Raw genomic sequence first — 14,877 nt, forward strand, 5'->3', positions numbered from 1 at the left:
CTATGGTAGGTGAAAAACAATTTTTTTTTCAAAGAACCTAGATATTAGAAAATTTTGATTTTCTTTCAAAACACTGTTGCATATAATTATAAGTTCACTTCAAATGTCGATTTATTTCTATCAAAAACTGAGAAGGCTGATTAGGAATATCATTTAATTAATATCTAAAGCACAACTGATTCTTAATTTTAAAAAAAGTGGAAAACTGGAACCACAAAAATTAACATACAGTACCGGCCAAGAAGATCAAAAAACATAATTTCAGTTGGCCATTCAGACTATTTGAGGAATCTGTTGCTTGAATCTCAAATTTTCTATCATTTTGAACAGTTTGGAGAGTGGAAAATAGACCTTGATTAAAAACTTGGCAACCACAGAACTTTTCGAAAATTCCTAGTTTTTCAGGTTTTTGCCGATTTCTTAAAGACACATGTTTTGCCCACGTTTTCAATACAAAAATGGATATTTTTTCAGAAATCGGCAAATTGAAGAAAAACGAGACATTTTCTAAAAATTCTGTGAAAGCTTCTCATCTAGGTTTGTTTTAGACCCTCGAAAATTTTCAAAGTGATCAGAAACATAACAGTCGAGCTTCAGTCTTAGTTTCAAGCATGAAAATGGGCCATGAGGAAGTTCAGACGCTTTTTCTGGAAAGCATGTTTTGAAACAACTTAAAAAAAAAACATAAAACCAATGCCCTGTCTTCCTTGAACATCAAGATCGAATTTTGGGGCGTTAACGACTATGAAAATGTTTGAACTATGTGCTTAAAAAGTGACACTGAAAGAAAAATTGCTGAAAAGTTTGCTTTTCTTGAAAATTGTGTTTTCGATGTTTCAAAATTGGTCCCAAAAAAGAGGCGTTTTGGAATATTCAATGTGCTTGTTCAAAACGCCCATGTGACACCGAGAGGCATCCATAACAGAAACTAAGCGCCGAAATTCTGAAAAAAAAAGTTTTTCAATTTGTGAGACGAAAAGGACGGACGTTTAAAATTTATTCAGGGAAAAATTATGAGTAACATACAGAAGAGATCAATATTTTACGTTTGATTATTTTTGGATTTTTATAGTTTTTACTTTAAAAATTTTGATTATGTCAATTTTGTTTTAGAGGTTTACGAAAATTGCATTTCATATCAATTTTGGAGATGAAAGGAAAAAAAAAACAGAGAACGAATTGAAGACGTTCAGAAAATTACAAATCAGAGGCGGCAAACTGAGCAATTATTAGTTTCCATAGATGTCATCTTGGGTTGCTACGGAAGCCAACTTTGGTCGTTGTCCATCAGCTGATGAGCCATCTGGAACAAACTCCCTCTTACGGTTGTTAACAGCCTGCAAGTTTTATTATTATATCGTAAACATTATTTTGAATTGTTACCGTAGCGCGCGACTCTTTGGCCTGACTTGCTGGAAGCTCAGATGCTTTCCCATTCTCTCTTTTTCCAACACTTGACACTGCTCCGTTTGGTCGGACTATACCACTCATATGGGCTCGTTCAGTTGCTCCCACCTCACCGTTAGAGCTTGTATCACCATTTGGCTGTCCTCCACGACTTGGTCCTGCTCCTCCATTTAGTCCAGCTGCATCTTCTAAGACCACATTCTTTATCTCTGGCGGAAGTGCTGACGACATGGTAGTCTCGAAGAAGACTCTTCTGAACAACGCGCTCAAGTCGATATCGTTCGTTGTTTGAATTTGTCTGTAACACTCCTCCACAGCGACCTCATCGCTCTTGCGTTGGCGTTCGGCGAGTTTTCGATCTTCCTCTGACATACCTGAAAAAAGTAGCAATTAAAAATGTGTTTCCGCGTCAAAATAGTTGAAAAGTTTCTAGAAACATCAAATAAACATTGCGCATTTTTAGTCACCAAAAGTTTTATGTTTTCCACTAAAAAAGTGAAAATTATGCATTGTCTGCAGCTGAGCCAGTAGGAGGAAATTTCATCTGACATGCATCGTTACATCTCAATAACAAGAAAGTGGTTTCAAAAATTTGAATCCGGTTCTAATTGATAATGGGTCAGTTTTCGAAAAACAGTGACAATATACCAGGAAATAAAAATCATATACATAGATTAGGATATGGAAGAAGTTACTTATTGACAGATCCAAAATTATAACGAGAGCCCACATGTATAAACTACTAAACGCTGAACATATCAATGAGTTCTTGAAAACCTAGAAAATAAGTTCCAGCTTTACTGAATGCTAAATTTATTAATTTGAAGATCTTTGCAACAATATGTTCTTTAGTTTCCATAAGTTCCCAAAGACTCCTCGACAAAAATATTAATAAAAAGAGAACAGAGAACATTATGAGTAGCTGACATAATTCTGTACATTTTTACGACATCAGAGGAGGAGTCGGGAAAGCTCTCAGGGCACTGTTCTAGAATCACGGAACAAAAATAAAATCAGGGAACGAAAGTTTTGGGTAGTCCGAAAGTTGCTACGATCTTCATCCAAGTACTATCCTGAAATATTATCTTGAAATCACTTTTTCTTTGACTGGTACTCAAAATTATACCCAAAAGGGTATATTAAGTCCTTAAGATACACCAATAGATATGGTACATAGCTAGTTGGGTACACATGACCTTTCCCAGAAGATCTGAGGACCATGGGCACATCTATGAACAAGATTCGAGGCTGAAACGAGTAGTCTTATTGAACTTGCAGCCACTTTTCGGATGTTCCACATGAAGGAAAAATGGTGCTTCAGCCTAAGCCTATAATTGAAACAATCTTTTCTAATTCAAAATTAGTCTTATTGGAACAAAAACTTGGTCCTTAATAAGAATAGTTTTGGGTCAATTTGAGTAGAAATCTTGGCATGAAATTGCTCTCTTCGGATTTTTCTATTTTCAAAAATTGTGTGGGGTTTTTGGATTGAGGAAGCTTTTTTCAGTCGCAGGCTTAGGCTGAAACGCCATGGTTCTTTTATCTGGAACACCCGAAATGATCAGCAAGCTCAATAACTGCTCGATGTAGCCTTGGACTATATTTTTAGATGATCTAAAGGTCCTATGTAACCTGTTGACTAGCATAATTTAAGAACTTGATATACCATTTTTTAGTATACTTTTGGGTATTGGACAAAGTAAAATTGATGTCAAAGTTAGTATTACGGATATTACTTGTCAAGTAACGAAGATAGCAATTTTCTGGATAACCCAAAAATTTCGTTCCGTGACTTTTTTTTCGTTCCGTGATTTTTTTTTCGTTCCGTGATTTTTTTTCGTTCCGTGATTTTTTTTTCGTTCCGTGATTTTTTTTCGTTCCGCGATTTTTTTCGTTCCGTGATTCGAGAACAGGGCCGCTTTCAGGGTCTTGGAAACGGTAGTTGGGCATTTGTCCGAATAGACAGTCTCCAACCGAATTCAAGGATTTTTCATGTGCTCATTTCCTTTTTTTCTGACAGAAGAATAAATTGGTGTATAGTAAAAAATGGGGTGAAGGGAAAAAGGAAATTTATCGAGTCCTGAATAAGTAGCACTAACGAATGGAAATTTTTTTCGCATTTCGATAGGATCGTAGGAACCAAAAGTCCAGACTGCAATTTTTATCCAGAAGACTGTGGATTTTTTGGTTTGATTTGAGATTACGATTAAAACCTGGAGTAACGAGAAAAAACGCTCTAGATGACTTTTAAATGAAGAAAAAGAAATGTCTAATAGGAGCAAAGAACATAGTGAGGTACGGATGACATGATGCTGTACATTTTTATGACTATAGAAAAGAAGTGGAGAAGAGCTTTTAGGATCTTAGAGACGGTAGCCGAGCAGTTGCCCCTAAGAATTTTTTATGGACTAATTTCCTTTCTTTGACAGAAAACTAGATTAATCTCTAAAAGAGAGGAAGGAAAAGATTGATGAGGGTAAGAAGCCAAAAATGGTTATTGTGAGGAATTGCCATGAAGCACTGACTTTGTGCCAATACTCTAGCTTTATGACCGTTCCGGATTGTATCCCATCAAGATTTTTGAGTAACATCAAGCGATGAAAAAAAGGTGACCGATTCCTCAAAATCAGCAGATTGATATTTTTCAATAATTGAAGAAGAAATACTGTGCACTGGGGCTCTTTCATATGTCTATCAGATCCCTCCAAACTTTTGGACATAATGGAACGAACATTTCGAATGCCAAAAATAAAAGTTCGAAAAGGAGTGTCGTAATACCGCCTACTAGCCTATTAAAAAGTGCTTTATGGGTTCTTTCCTTTTAGTCAAAAATAACAATAAAATGAGGTCATTTGCTCTAATTGAAGAAACGAAATCTCGCCCATAGTACAACCGGAAAACATCATTAATTTTTTTCTGAAACAATTGTGTTTGGTTTTTTAGCGGAAATTGTTAGAAGTGTTCAGATGGCATAAAATAAAGAAAAAAACTCAGAAACGATCGAAAAAATTGTTGACTTTTGGAAGGCATGAAAAAAATTAGCTTGGAGCCTATTTTTTTAATCTTAAAAAACAAGGGTTACTGTAGCGAAGCAGCGGATACACCAAATAACAAGATTTTTTGCTAGATGTCTCTTCTCAGTACAACAACAAATTTCAAAATACTCTCTAGTATGAGGAGTCAAGTGACTTACCCCAACGGACTAAATTCAACACCACGAGTTGCCGGAGCAATTAGATTCTTCTCATTTCTCTCAAACTGAATAACATTTATCTTTTCACTTCTTCAGGTAGACGGTGACATTATTCATACTATAGTCGGACACTCAGAAACCGCACATCTCCCAATTAGTGAGACTTACTGAATGACGTCAAAAGCTCACGGTCAATAAAAAAGGTGATTTGTTAAGTTCTAAGAAGCTTGTGACTGTTGTCATCATTCTATTCGTCATACACATATCCTAATAGATTTCAGAAGAACATACCAAAATGTTCCCTCTAAATATTCCACGGCCAGATGAGGTGAGCTCATGAAGTATTTTGGTGAACTTATCGATAATAAAGGTGACGCACTAAACGTTGCGTCGCGTGACAATAAGGAATGACACCAAACATTGAATGACACTTTCGATTTTGAAATTTGAATATATTTGAGTGTTTACTGAAACTTAGAACATACCTTACTCGGAGAAATAGAGATGTTAAAAACAGATATCGGAATTCCGAAAAAATTTTGACGGAAACATTTTTGAAGCTTTGTTTCGGCATTGAAGATTTTCGGACTACGGTATGTCGAAGGCGCATGCGCAAAATTTGCTTGCAGGTCTTGAGCGGACTAACTTTTAACCTTGTTTTGCGTTTTCGAAATTTTTTTGTCAATTTTTCTTAATTTTCGACATTTTTGTGATGGGAAAATGGAATGATTCCGAAATTTCGAAAATAGGAGATTTTGAAATCCCGAAAACTTCCTAAAAGGCTATTCCTGTTACACCACCTTATTATAAAAAAAGATACATCTCTGAAGCTACTTTATAACTTTGCAAGAAGTTTCAAAAAGTACCCCAAAAACATATTGAATCTAGTGCTCCGTTGTTAGGGGTTCCCTTTCTTTCAAAACGTTGGAAAAGCCAATTCTGGGGATGTTTTATTTCCTTTTTTCTCTTGAAGCGACACCAAAAAAAAAGAGGCGGAGCTACACGCGAGTAGACGCTCCTCGCCACGACGCGCACTTCCACGACTCCCATTGCTCAGATTTGTGAATTTCGAGTTTTTCTTCCATTCGAAAAATGAATAAGAAGTTATGTTTTGCTGAAGGGGACAAAGTGGTTCGCAAAGCGGTGAGTAATACTAAATGTTGATTTCTCTTGAGCAACTAGTAGAGCAATTATTTATCGGAACAATTAGGGGGAGAGTTTTCGGGGATTATGGTAGGTAAGAACTCCGAAAGGTACACTTCTATGGCTCTCCAAGAAAACTAACTAACAGAATCGGACTCGATTGTAGAAAAATATGAGAAACTTTCTTACTGGATGTCCAAATATTGTAATTAAGGTGAGGTGGATATTTCCTCGAACTTTTAAAAAATGAGATTGAGAAAACATGATGTTTATTATTGGTTGGACACGTTCGATTCTCAAAAAAAAATCAATAGGCACTACCGTAATAGCTTCAATAGAACGGCGCCCAAAATTTGACCTTTCAGCTCAATTATCTCAATTACTGTAATAGATATGCAAATTCTGTCAACTACAAGCATGTTGGAAATGTGATGTATAACTATTTGTTGCTCATATTACCTTTCCAATCTAAGCCAACTACTTTAAAAATATCTCCACGACTTTTTTTCTTACTCTCAATTAAGCTCCTCAAGATAAAAAAATCCTAGAAAGTTCTTACTAGATTCCAAACTTGAAAACTATTGCATGGATGAAACTCTCAAAATATTTCAAAAAGTAAGATCGAAGGACAGTTTGAATTATCTGTTTCAAAATTCTAAGCAGCACCGACAAGCACAAATTATAGGTCCTCGTGAGCTTCGCACGAGAAGAATTTCAACTTTACCTAGTAATTACGCCTATTTGCGTCACTGTTTCTCAACCTTTATATCAAGAATTCTAGTAATTTGGCGGAGTTTTTAAGTCAAAATGTTTTGTTTTTTATTTAAGAGAGTAAATAAACATTCAGTATTTTTATGAGTTTTTATTCTAGTTTATTCTAATTCAAAATGAGCCACAATTTGAAAATTAGAAGGAAGAATAATCAGGCATTTTGCGAAGATTTAGACTGAAAATTTTGATTCACATAATTTTGAACGACCTATTTCAGATTGACGATGTCCATCTCTCATTCGATAAGTCGGAGTGGAAGAGTTTCGATGAAGACAAAGACATCAATGCTCTTGTTTACAAGGCAGTCACTACTTTCGAGAACTCGGCAATTGACTTCAGTGGCAATCTGGACGTCGATGATATGATGAATGAGACTTGGAGAGCGAGAGTTTTCCATTCTGCATTCCCAAAATCCATCAAAACTCTGGAAGCTTTTCTGGATCAATGGCACAAAAAGTACAAATCTCGTCATGGAACAGCTCCGAAGGAATCTCGAGCTCAATTGCAGAAGAGGATTCAAAAGAAGGTGAATCTTGCATGAATCATCGGTAAAACATTCTCATAGAAATCTTTCAATAGAATCAGAAAACTTTCAATAGAATCAGATACAGTAGGCTAAATTTTGAAGACCTCTGTCTTGTTTTAGTGATTGAAATTTTGAGCCAAGGCTTGCAAAATGAAATTAGTTCAAAATCCGTTAATCACATATAGAACATACCGTCAACCTAATAGAAGGCCACCTTGTACTTACAGTGTTGGCTCAATTATCTCAATATCTATGGGAGACGTTAAAAACGTGTCAACTGTAAAAATGTTAGTAATTCAATGAAAAGGGTTTGATCAGTTGACGGAATTTTGTTATCTCTTATACGACGTGAGATAATTGAGCTCGAAGCGGAAGTTATGAGTGGCGTTTTCTTAGAGTACTAGCGGTATATTGTTTTGATTAATCCGGCACTGACTACAGTATTGAAAAAATTGAGAACAATTGAATGTTGCTTAGAAAGCATGGATTGGTACTGATAAGAAACATTTTTTTTCGAACAATTATAGTTTTCCAGTTTCGTGAATGGCTCGAACCAAGTTTCCATCAGACTCTCGATATGCTGTGCACTGATTTCAAGAAGATCGGAGATGATACTTTGAAAACAATGGCTAAAAGACTGGAGGAGCGAGCAGAATTCGAGGCCAAGGCAGCTGAGCAGAAAAACGCAACCAAGCAGGATTCAAAACCAATCGCGGATATCGCACAAGAAATAGTAACTGCAAAAATAGAAGAGATGAAGGACGACATGAATAAGAGATTCAAGTCACTCAGACTGGATCCGAAAGAGCAACAGAAGGCTATGCTTGCTGAAAAACGGAAAGAACAGGAGGAGAAAGTAGCAGAAAAGGTGATGAATGCAGAAATTGACAGAAGAGCCAGACTTGGCGGAAGAAAGAGAAGAGCAATAAAGAAAAGAGTAAAAGATCCAACTGCAAAACATTTGCTGAAACGTATTCAATTTGAAGAAGTTACACTTGAAGATTTGATGGATATCAGCAAAGAAGTGGAGCAAGATCTGAAAATTGAAAATGAAAAAGCCAAGAAGCAGAAATCAGAAGAACAGAAAGAGAAACCAATTGAAACTGAGAAACTCGAAGTAGAATCAGCGGATTCTTTGTATCAAAAAATGACAGAAGTTTTGGACAAAGACGAAGAAAGTGATGACGATAACAATCCAATAAGAATCAACACCGAGTTTTGGGCCGAAAGGTGGAGCTTCAATTTACAGAGATCTCGCGAGAACATGATGCAGGTAGAACTGGAATAAATATTTTCGTAACTTTTTTAACTTTCAGAGAATGCAAAAAAATCAGCAACGTGATGATCTTGTCGACACCTACAATACCACTCTTACGAAGAAAACTTTGAAACAACTCCTGAATCGAAAATAATGGAATACTTATTTTTCTTTCCATTTTCTTATCTTAACGCTATTTAAACGTTCCGTAAAGTCTCTAATAAGATCACCATCCAAACCGCCATCTTTAAGCTCGTATATCTAATTTCCGGTAAACAATATCAAAAATTGGTCAACTGACAAATGTTCAATATAACGTCAAAACTACTTTGTCAGTTGGCCACTTTTTGATATTTTTCACACGAACCGTGTTGACAAAAAACCGGGTTCCCCGCAAATAATTGTCAACCTGAAAGCAGAGTAACTCAGGGTCTACCGATTTTCCCCGCAAAATCCCCCTGAATTACTTGCTTTGATTATTCATTCACTATTTTCCCTTATTTCCGATATTATTCTGTGAAATTATTCTTTCTCGCATTCATTCAATGCGAATATTCATATTTGAATTACCACTCCTTTTACCCTTTTAAAGGCGCACCCGCGTGGCGAGACCCGCGACGCCAGCCGACAGGCGCCGCTCACTCTCCGCGCGTGCAGTCGTCTCTTGCGTCCGGGCACCGCTTTGCCGCCGGTAGCTCCAAGGACTTTTTAGGCAATTTTACTTCCAGGTTTTTCCCCTTTTTGTACGTTTGGCTATCAGAGGTTTGACCAGCTCCAGTTTCGTGGGTCCGCAAGGTTTCCTGGCGGCTCCGCCGTCAGGTTTTAGCCCTACACTATTATTCTCCCCTTTTTCTGTTCTTGCTGGTATTTCCTCTTTGATTGTCTTTTACCATTTGTCTTGGCCCCATCCTTTTCTCTCTAATAAATGGGTCAATGATACTTTGTGTACTGTTTTGTATTTGCACCGCTTATCTCATACACACTTTCAGGTTCTTAGGGCGCGCTACAGGCGCGCGAGCACTCTCGGGTTAGGACATAGGATCGGTCTCGACTGACTGAGGATCCGCTGTCAACAAACCGAGATAAATTAGCTCGAAGTGTAGAGAGAGGGTAATTCTATTAGAGTGTTTGCGATAACTCTTTTTTGTAATATCCTTCGCTGACATTATCTTCTAGTACCTAATCTCATTCCTATATATATTTTTATCTCTTCACGATTTCGCAACAAATGTATTCCCATATTACATCTAACGTGAGCTATCACATTTTGATATGGACCACAGCCCGTTAAAGAGAATTTGTCATTTTGCATTTCTACCCTGACAACAACAAACATTGTGTTTCCTACTTTTTCGAATTCTCTATTTTCCCCTGTAGTTTTCTTTTCACATTTTCTTTTCTTTCGAAAACAACAAACGTCTTTTTCGTTTCGTTTGTTCCTCTGAACTACCATTTTACTTGTCTGGGATGATGCATTTTATATTTTTTGCTTCAATAAATTATTGGAAAATTTTGAGCCATACTGTGAAAGTTTAAATAACTACTGTGTTTTGAACTGCTTCAATTATTTCAAAAATTAATGTTGTTTGTTTTTTTTTCTTTTTTTCTAGCTTTCTTCGATGTTTTTTGAGTGGGTTCACTATCGGAACTGCACACACATCTTCGTAAGGTTGCGGCCATTGCGAGCAGTGCTCTTTGCGGACCTTGTCTTCACAAATTACACTCTTTCAAAACAACCTTTCAATTTAATGAAAAAATCTCTCCTTAATTTTTCTTCCATCGCCTGATATCACCTAAAAATTTGTTACATCGGTGTCTGCGCATCTTCTCTCGTTCTGCTCTTTTTCTTTGCCTCGTGTCAACCAGAGAAGTTTTTCTTCTCCTTGCGTACTGAAAAAGGATTATTGCTGTTTTTTTTACTGTCCGCAAAAATTGAAAAATCTGATTTGATAAATTGGAGAAAGGCTTCGTTCTCGTTCACCGATTCTTTAGGTACGCGGTACAACTAGCAATACAGTGGTAGTTATCGGTAAAAAGTGAAAATAAATTAATTGACACGGAGAGCTTGAAAACCAAAATTCTTTAATTTAGCAACAGTAATTTTGATGATAAAGTTATACGGTAGACACCTATGTCTGCTTTAGACGCAAGTTTTATGAAATTAGATACATTACTCCTTTGCAAATAATTTAGAGATTAAAAAACATACTTTCATTTTTTGTAAGATCATTGAGGTACAAAGAGATTTGGGGGAACATAATCTTCAAATCGTGTTACAAAATGCCCGAACATTTTGAATTTTGTACCCCTAAATCAATTGGTATCTCATTGTAACCCCGCCCCATTGCACCTTTCGAATTATGGATATTTCTCCTTATTTATTTTCATACATACCAAACTTTTTGTCAACTTGAAGATTTGCTTGAAGCTTCATATCCAATGAATATGGACCAAAAAACAAATTGTCCAGTTGACGAATTCAATGCTGTCTTCGACGAATTCACTGAACTGGCTCTGCTTTCTTTTCGCTCCGTGGCACTTTTTTCAATCCCAAAGAAGCACATTACAATGAATTGGAACAAGCGACTTGAATATTTGAACGAAGAAACGGCAAAATCCAAAAATGATGGAATGAAAGAGATGGAATACACACTGGATACGTTATTTAAGGGTTACCTCAGTGATCCGAACATGCCTTCAGCGAGCATCTCGGAATGGCGTGAAAAAGCAGGCCAGAAGGTAATTGGAAATGTTTATTCATCATCCATGTAAGTGAAATATTTCAGTGCAACGCTCAAGCTGAAAAAGAACATGAACAGTTCTGGGACCGGAAGATAAAAAAGGAAAAAGAAGCCTGGACTGTTGAAGTCGAGACCTCAAAACTGGAAGACCTCAAAAATATGGTGAACAACTCTCCGGAAACACTAGGAATCTCGCTTGAAGATCAGAAGAACATTCAAACAAAAATTGAAGAGCAAAGTGCGGAACGTCAAAAAGCAGCAAAGACTGAAACCAAACAAGATGTGGAGAATCAATTACAGATGGCGCGAGACATTCTTAAACAAACATCAGATCTGCTTTCAATCACAGGCCTCAAATGTACTGGTCACAGCAAGAAGGACGATGAGCAGTCGATTAACACACTATTAGAAGCAATGAATAATGATATGGTAACTTTCTTGAGGCAGAATCACGATTCAGAACCTTATCTTTATGCCATTAGTCATCTTTTTACAGTAAATGCTGCACGTCGTTTACGTGCACTTTGAGCTCAAGTATCTGAGTTCCTTCGAAAACTGCCAAAACTCAGTCAATTGATAAAATGTTAGTTATTTTATGAAAACCATTTTATCAGTTGACAAAATTTTTATACCTTTTGAAAGAACCGTGATATTTGAGCTCAAAGTGTGCTTGTTTTAGAGTATTTATCTATCAGAAAATTCGGGGGGGGGGGATTTTGATAAATCTAATTTGTTTCAAACGCGACAGAATTAATTTATATATATATATAAGTAAAATAGGGATTTTCACTGTCAGATTTCGAATTTTTCAGTTCAACGGCACCAACGTTCATGAAATCGCTGCCTTACTATCGTCTTCTGAAGCTACTCAATTAACCAAAAATGTTGTCCAACCAGGAAAAATCAGCAGTTTCAATCGAAAATAATTCTACCGTCGGCGTAAATCCACAAATCCAGGAATTTCAAAATCTTCAGCAGTCTCTATAACTGTTCGTTTTTTGCTGAAATTTGAATTTACCTGTATTACTTCAACGTATAATTACCCTAATTTTGCCTACCATAATTTTCCCTTTGTAGAAATATAGTCTCACTTATTTGGAAAATTGAATAAAGAAGCTTCGAAACGAATACATACAACAAAAAAAAATCGCAAATCGTTATTCTCCCAGCAATCATTGTTCCCAAAGTCTCAATTTTTATAACCTTTTCAACGTTTTCTTTTCTTGGGATGTATGTTCAATTGACCTTTGTAGGTTGTCTCTCTTCTCTATATGTTCTCATCTTACTCTTCATCTCAGAATTTACACTAACCGAAGCGTTGATGCCTAATGAATGTAACGTTCAGCGCAGGAATCACTCTCTGTTACTCATTTGGCTTTCCTTTCACTGCCTATTCCCTCTTTCCTCTTCTCTTCTCTCTCTCTCTCGCCCAACGCTTTCTGTGTGTTGAAAAAACCGCGTCGCGTCTGATCACACGCAACGCGTTTTCTGCCGTCTGCCGAGTATTCCAATGGACCTTGCGAACACATGCAGGCATTTTAATATGTTTTAATTAGAGAAATAAGTTTTTTATCTTTTTACTCAATTTTTCATTACTGCTATACTTGCATGTTGTTTTTAACGCGTTTTATTCCTTATTTTTCAGAAATGAACCAGCAACAAGCAGAAGAAAAACTGAAAAAGCTACACGACGGAATAATCGGAGAAGCGTTGTGCGTCTTCAGGTCCACAGTCTTCTTCCAGAGGATTCAAGAAGCTCCAACACCGAATGAAGATGCCAGACACGTGCCGGGAGACTACTTCGAGAGAGTTTTCAAGACAGGGAAAAAAGCAATGAACGAGTTTATTGCAAATAGATATACGACAAAAAATGCATCACAAGCTGCCCTATACCAGCAATACTCATACGTCGTCAAGAAATATGTAAGTTTTTCATTTCTCTTCAAAATCAAAAACTCCTGACATATCACATTTCAGTGTGAGATGAAGTCTGATGACTACTTTGAAGAATACTGCCTGCATGAGGAAGCTCACATGAAAGAAATCCTCTACCTGGAGAGGTTGAATAAGTTGGATGAAAAGGAGGCGTGTGAGGAGAATCGATTGGAGCTCATCATGAAGAAAATGCCGGTTGAAGAAGAGTGCAAAGCTCTGAGAGAGCGACGGCAATATTTGGAAACGTTGGCGCAGTTCAGGGAGACAAAGATTCGGGAATATGAGGAGAGCAAGGACCCAACGAAAGCAAGTCCTTCTGTATCAACACAGCAGAAGTATTCTCCGGAATTGGAGGCGATGATTCAAAAAATGGTGCGTTTTCTTATTTCGAAGAGATAAAAGAAACTCGGGGTTTCTAGACAACTTTCTGCAGCACCTCTGTGTCCTAGCTTTTAACCTTCACATGAAATTGCCAGACATGAAAACTTGAAGAAGTGCTGCAGATAGGCGGCGAAAGCAATGCAAAAATGTGATCTTTCAATATGTGCTGTAAAAGTGCTGCAGAGAAACTGTCAAAGTGCTGCAGGAAGGTGATCAGCTCATTTTATGAAAAAAAAACTTTCTGCTTGGCTTTCGCAACTTATCTGCAGCACTTCTGTAATCTTTCCGCGGCATGGCTACCCAATTATTTAGAAACGTAACAAGCTACGATGCAGAGGCGCTTCAAAACATTGTCAAGAAATTTCGCGCAGCATGCTTGAGAAAAATTGAAAAACTCGGCTGCGACTGTCGTCTGTTGATTACTGGTTGGCCATACTCTGTTTAAAATGCTCAAACATCTAAATATGGAAAACCTAAGCCTTACGCTCTAATAGTTTTACTCCTAAAACACAGAATACCTTCGAATTTCTCTCAAATGGCGTCCGAAGCTCACTCAGAAGGTGACGGCGCTGCAAATTTGCCGAAAAGCAGTCCATGTTCTCCCGAAAGGCGGTAAAGCCCAAAAATTTGCCTAAAAGGTGCCAGTCGCGTCCGAGAAGTTTTAGTTCTAGTGAATTACTGCAAACTCGGCTGTCGTCCTGGTCAGTAGTTAACCGAGGCTTGACGTTTGGACGGATATTAGCCACGTGCTGGTCGGAACCTGCCCGAAAAACGGCTGTAAAGCGCGCCATGGCCACACTTTGGTCATAAGTCGAAAGTTGAAACACTACTAGGTCGGAAGCTAAGTTTGGCCGACTTCAGTTGCGGGCTGATCCAAAATCTGACCACTCTCCAATCAGAACTTACTAGAGACCCCCGTAAATTGTACCATAACTAATTTCTTTCTTTTTTGCAGATGGAAGATATTACTGCTAACAGCAAAATCCCAGCCGATCACGAAGAAGTCTACCCACCAGTGTATGATGCGAAGACCCACATTATCATTCCAACTGGCGGATTGGCATCCTGTCAGTGTTCTAAAAACTGTGAAGTGAAGTTGATGGTGCCCGCGTACTATGCTCTTACGAGACAGGAAACGATTGATAGAGGTCTTGTTGAAGAACCGACAACCAAAGCAAAAGGAAAGAGGGTTGTCAAGAAGAAGAAATAATCAAAAAATCTACCACAAACACTTTTCACTGCATGCAAATTTTTGAATAATGTTTCCTATACTACTTCATTTCAAACTTCCATTCATGTTCTAATGATTTCAAAACTGTTGGCTACGATCTCGTTTTTCTTCCTCTGTATTTTTTGAACTTTCTTGTATTTTAGTGTTCTATTGTCGGAATAAAAAAAGTGACACTCGGTGTTTGCGTACTTTGATTCCCGCCTCCCCACACCGACGCTCCGCCCATCGCTTTGCAAGTGCGGCGTGGTGTTTTAGCGCCACTTGGGAGATCATCGGATTTAATGAGATTTT

General features: G+C 37.5%; 3 protein-coding genes across 3 annotated transcripts in view; 2 read left to right on the top strand and 1 right to left on the bottom strand.

Annotated features, from left to right (window-relative positions):
• Positions 1 to 1,229: 1,229 nt before the first annotated feature.
• CBG28011 lies at positions 1,230 to 1,779 on the bottom strand (the record flags this gene model as incomplete). The annotated part of the gene is made up of 2 exons (XM_045240388.1): positions 1,230 to 1,337; positions 1,384 to 1,779. The coding sequence occupies 2 exons, from the start codon at positions 1,777 to 1,779 to the stop codon at positions 1,230 to 1,232; spliced, it is 504 nt and encodes a 167-aa protein (XP_045098406.1).
• Positions 1,780 to 5,692: 3,913 nt separating this feature from the next.
• CBG28012 lies at positions 5,693 to 8,452 on the top strand (the record flags this gene model as incomplete). Its single annotated transcript, XM_045240389.1, has 4 exons — positions 5,693 to 5,743; positions 6,732 to 7,040; positions 7,576 to 8,313; positions 8,357 to 8,452. The coding sequence occupies 4 exons, from the start codon at positions 5,693 to 5,695 to the stop codon at positions 8,450 to 8,452; spliced, it is 1,194 nt and encodes a 397-aa protein (XP_045098407.1).
• Positions 8,453 to 10,737: 2,285 nt separating this feature from the next.
• The window catches only part of CBG05265, a gene marked incomplete at both ends in the record, with an annotated part of 11,128 nt that continues 6,988 nt past the window's right edge, over positions 10,738 to 14,877 (top strand). Inside the window, 6 exons of the mRNA XM_002645524.1 lie at positions 10,738 to 11,037; positions 11,085 to 11,468; positions 11,852 to 11,948; positions 12,685 to 12,962; positions 13,017 to 13,346; positions 14,311 to 14,544. Coding sequence (XP_002645570.1) covers positions 10,738 to 11,037; positions 11,085 to 11,468; positions 11,852 to 11,948; positions 12,685 to 12,962; positions 13,017 to 13,346; positions 14,311 to 14,544 — 1,623 coding nt within the window. The remainder of the gene's footprint in view (positions 11,038 to 11,084; positions 11,469 to 11,851; positions 11,949 to 12,684; positions 12,963 to 13,016; positions 13,347 to 14,310; positions 14,545 to 14,877) is intronic.

Source organism: Caenorhabditis briggsae, assembly GCF_000004555.2.
Source record: "Caenorhabditis briggsae complete genome, chrX, whole genome shotgun sequence".
Lineage (NCBI taxonomy): Eukaryota > Metazoa > Nematoda > Chromadorea > Rhabditida > Rhabditidae > Caenorhabditis > Caenorhabditis briggsae.